Here is a 5,000-nt window from a genome sequence, read left to right on the forward strand (position 1 = left end):
TACAACCCAGTTTACAATTAACACTGCTCGTCTTAATTCCCATGGCGCATGTAACGCGATCAACGGCCGGTGGGGGCAGAACATGTACAGAAGCATGGTCCAAAAAAGGGAGAAAAAAATAACATTCTCAATCTGTTAAACAATCGTAAAAAATCAACGAATGTCAAAATTTATTATTTTATGATTATATATTTTGCTTTAGTAAACGGCCTCACTAATAAACCGAGAGTAGCAATTATTGATTGGATAATGGTGAGATATATATATATATATATATATATATATATATATGAATAATCATCACATCGAACCGTGATTCATTTATATATCATTGAGCTACAAATTTCCTTTAATATCTAAATTCACTCTACTTCGGAATTAGATATATTTTCATATATGTACCGCAGGGGAATTTTTTTAGTTGATAACAATTTCGCCCCCACATGGGATCGAACCACTGTCCAAGTGGACGGGGACGAAATCAGGACCCAGTGACGCTATCAAGTCAGCTAACAGAGACGCTATAAGTTCATATCGATTCTGACCTTACAAATCACCCTCGAACTCGGTGTATTCGTAATTAGAATCGATATGAAACCCCGTCTACCATGTTAGCCAATTTGAGCGTTTGAAACACGTAGCCTTATTATGAATAATCATCACATCGAACCGTGATTCATTTATATATCATTGAGCTACAAATTTCCTTTAATATCTAAATTCACTCTACTTCGGAATTGATATAGAGTGAATTTAGATATTAAAGGAAATTTGTAGCTCAATGATATATAAATGAATCACGGTTCGATGTGATGATTATTCATAATAAGGCTACGTGTTTCAAACGCTCAAATTGGCTAACATGGTAGACGGGGTTTCATATCGATTCTAATTACGAATACACCGAGTTCGAGGGTGATTTGTAAGGTCAGAATCGATATGAACTTATAGCGTCTCTGTTAGCTGACTTGATAGCGTCACTGGGTCCTGATTTCGTCCCCGTCCACTTGGACAGTGGTTCGATCCCATGTGGGGGCGAAATTGTTATCAACTAAAAAATTCCCCTTCGGTACATATATGAAAATATATCAATTCCGAAGTAGAGTGAATTTAGATATTAAAGGAAATTTGTAGCTCAATGATATATAAATGAATCACGGTTCGATGTGATGATTATTCATAATAAGGCTACGTGTTTCAAACGCTCAAATTGGCTAACATGGTAGACGGGGTTTCATATCGATTCTAATTACGAATACACCGAGTTCGAGGGGTGATTTGTAAGGTCAGAATCGATATGAACTTATAGAGTCTCTGTTAGCTGACTTGATAGCGTCACTGGGTCCTGATTTCGTCCCCGTCCACTTGGACAGTGGTTCGATCCCATGTGGGGGCGAAATTGTTATCAACTAAAAAAATTCCCCTTCGGTACATATATGAAAATATATCAATTCCGAAGTAGAGTGAATTTAGATATCAAAGGAAATTTGTAGCTCAATGATATATAAATGAATCACGGTTCGATGTGATGATTATTCATAATAAGGCTACGTGTTTCAAACGCTCAAATGGCTAACATGGTAGACGGGTTTCATATCGATTCTAATTACGAATACACCGAGTTCGAGGGTGATTTGTAAGGTCAGAATCGATATGAACTTATAGCGTCTCTGTTAGCTGACTTGATAGCGCACTGGGTCCTGATTTCGTCCCGTCCACTTGGACAGTGGTTCGATCCCATGTGGGGGCGAAATTGTTATCAACTAAAAAAAATTCCCCTTCGGTACATATATGAAAATATATCAATTCCGAAGTAGATGAATTTAGATATCAAAGGAAATTTGTAGCTCAATGATATATAAATGAATCACGGTTCGATGTGATGATTATTTCATAATAAGGCTACGTGTTTCAAACGCTCAAATTGGCTAACATGGTAGACGGGTTTCATATCGATTCTAATTACGAATACACCGAGTTCGAGGGTGATTGTAAGGTCAGAATCGATATGAACTTATAGCGTCTCTGTTAGCTGACTTGATAGCGTCACTGGGTCCTGATTTCGTCCCCGTCCACTTGGACAGTGGTCGATCCCATGTGGGGGCGAAATTGTTATCAACTAAAAAAAAAATTCCCCTTCGGTACATATATGAAAATATATCAATTCCGAAGTAGAGTGAATTTAGATATTACAAAGGAAATTTGTAGCTCAATGATATATATATATATATATATATATATATATATATATATATATACATAGATATATATATTTATTATATATATACATATAATATATATATATATATATATTATATATATATATATATATATATATATATAGAGTATATATATATATATATACTCCAAGGGTGAATAGTTTCAAAATAGTAGATAATATGATAGAAAGATAGCTACATTGATTGATTGATTGACCAAAATGCTCGTGCTTTGTGCGTGTGAGTGTGTTATGAAGATGCACTTACCTATTGAGATTAATTCTTAATTTATTGTCAGCTTTCTCCATTTTGTCTATGCGGCAGCCGACAGACAACTTCTTAGCATTTCAGCTTTAATTAACACGCCAAAGATACTATTAACCCAGGCCAAGAGAAAGAGGTTTCCTCACTTACCCCACTTCTCCCAAGTAGGCAGAGCTTTGTGTACCTTCTTATTATCTCAGCAGGTGATTTGCCGTTGAGAAAACGATCTGGAGCAGGTCCTCTAAAATACGTCATCCCCTACATAGTTACCTCAGGTGGGAGTGACTCCACCCAATTGGGTGGACATTGTCTCTCTTGGCCTTGATATTAGCAGAAAACGGGAAAAATTAACCATTATTATGGTCGTTACATCCAAACTTGCTATACTTTTCATTATGAACTCCCCAATTATCCGCTGACACTGAAAAATATGATGGAAAACGGTACTTTATTGCATTTTGTAAATTACAGGGAGGTATTGGGGGGAGAGATGAGAAAAACAGAGATAAAAAAAAAGTTAAAAAGAGGGAGTGAGGGAGGGAGGAAGGGAGAGGGAAGGGATGGGAGATAGCAGACTTTCGATTGTCTATTTCAGTCCTGCTGACTCATGTGACTTTGCTTTAAAAAATCAAGCATAAATCCTCAACTAACACCATTTGACAATGTACTGTTTTAACAAAAATTAGCAGGGTGTGTCTTTGTACGCTGTCAATGTATCATTTCGATCAAATAATTAGTTTGAAATTATTTGAGAAAAACAATGACTCGCGGTCCCTGAAATGAATAGTAGTAAATCTTTGACTTTTTTTCTCTCCTCATCTTGGGTGGAATTCATTTATTCATCATAGATTCTTCGAATATCTTAATTCTGAGATATTTTCCGCTCCCCATTCCAGTAAGATACTTGTAAATTCTTGCTATTTAAAATTTTTTTTTTTAAAAACTATCTATAGCAACAATGACGAAGTTATACTTGCCACTGCATATTTTTTTCAACAGTGGTGCAAGGACAACTGGCTACCCTATTGGAACTGGAGGAAAAAACTCTTATCCCTTGTGAAAACGATCTTAAGGGAGCAGCCTTAGCTCTAGCTAGACTTCAGGAAGTTTATCGGCTACCCATTGAAGAAATGGTCATGGGAAAAATTAAAAATGTGCAGACTTCAGCTCGTGAGTATTATTTGTATTCAGTTTTTTATGAAAAAATTATTCTTGTCATATACTATATGCATTCATTGCACACACATATATACATACATACATACATACACACACACACACACACACACACACACACATATATATATATATATATATATATATATATATATATATATATATATATATATGTGTGTGTGTGTGTGTGTGTGAGTGTGTGTGTGTGTGTGTGTGTGTGTATATATATATACTATATATATATATATATATATATATATATATATATATATATATATATATATATATATATATATATTACGCGGGTGGCAGGTTAAGGACAAAAAAATAAAAAAAACTACCAAAACATGAATCGAGAAGGATAAGTTAACAGTTCACCAACTTGAAACGAGTCAGTACAAGAATATGATAAATTTCACACTACAACGTGAAATATATCACATTACTTAAAATAGTCACAAAAAAGTTAGAAATTAAGAGTAAAAATGGATCAATTACAGGAGCTAAACAGGAGCTCTAAATATAATTTCTAATTAGGAAAAGTACCTTAATGCTACACAAGTTTACACAGTCACAACTACTTCAAGGCCCTTCGATGATGCAGATCTTCTCCAGGGAAGAGGATAATACCAGGGTCAAGGGTACGTACGAATCTGGAAATAAATTATCCAGATAACTTGAATATATAAATGAATCTCTCACTAGTCACTACTTAATCACAAAGGAGACGAGTTTTCTGATATCATGAATAATTATTTCAATACCTCAAAAGGGTTAAATCAAAAGTCTATATTACTGGGCAACACTGAATTGCAATTAAGATATGTAGATCACAAAGGAATGTACTTCACAAGGGTTCTTAGTCCGAGCCTTCTTAGAGATGAAAACTTTGAACAAGGAAAATGAGAATTTAGTTCGAGAGAAAGAACACTAGGAGTTAGCTGTCAATGTCAGACTTACCGCTGTTAATAATCCAGTGATCAATTGTATTAAGAACTTCAGTCCACTGGGCTTAACTATAGTCTCCGCGTGGTGTGTTGAGGAAAGGAGCAAAACCAAAGGATAGTGCTCCAAGGGGCAGGAGGTACGTCTGGACGGTATGTTTGTGGTTCTATGTATCTGAGTACAAGGACCCTCGTTTTCCTTCGCCTGCTTTTCGGCAGGTCATTCTCCGAAGCTTCTCCCGCCCATCAAGCTCCAGGCTTAGGTGGCAGGTACAGTCTGGAAAACAAAGAACTCGCCAACACATAGATTACATGAAAATGAGTTTTCCGGAAAGTATGCCTACTATGAGATTCATAGCCAGTATACCGGTGTTTTTCGGGAATAAAATTTTATCAA

At 35.6% G+C, this 5,000-nt stretch overlaps 1 protein-coding gene across 1 annotated transcript in view; it reads left to right on the top strand.

Annotated features, from left to right (window-relative positions):
• LOC135208178 (prolyl 4-hydroxylase subunit alpha-1-like) overlaps window positions 1-5,000 on the top strand; it is a 33,878-nt gene that overhangs the window by 18,913 nt on the left and 9,965 nt on the right. Inside the window, exon 6 of the mRNA XM_064240313.1 lies at window positions 3,483-3,653. Within this exon, the coding sequence (XP_064096383.1) occupies window positions 3,483-3,653 (171 nt within the window). The remainder of the gene's footprint in view (window positions 1-3,482; window positions 3,654-5,000) is intronic.

This window comes from Macrobrachium nipponense, chromosome 35 (assembly GCF_015104395.2).
Source record: "Macrobrachium nipponense isolate FS-2020 chromosome 35, ASM1510439v2, whole genome shotgun sequence".
Classification (NCBI taxonomy): Eukaryota; Metazoa; Arthropoda; class Malacostraca; order Decapoda; family Palaemonidae; genus Macrobrachium; species Macrobrachium nipponense.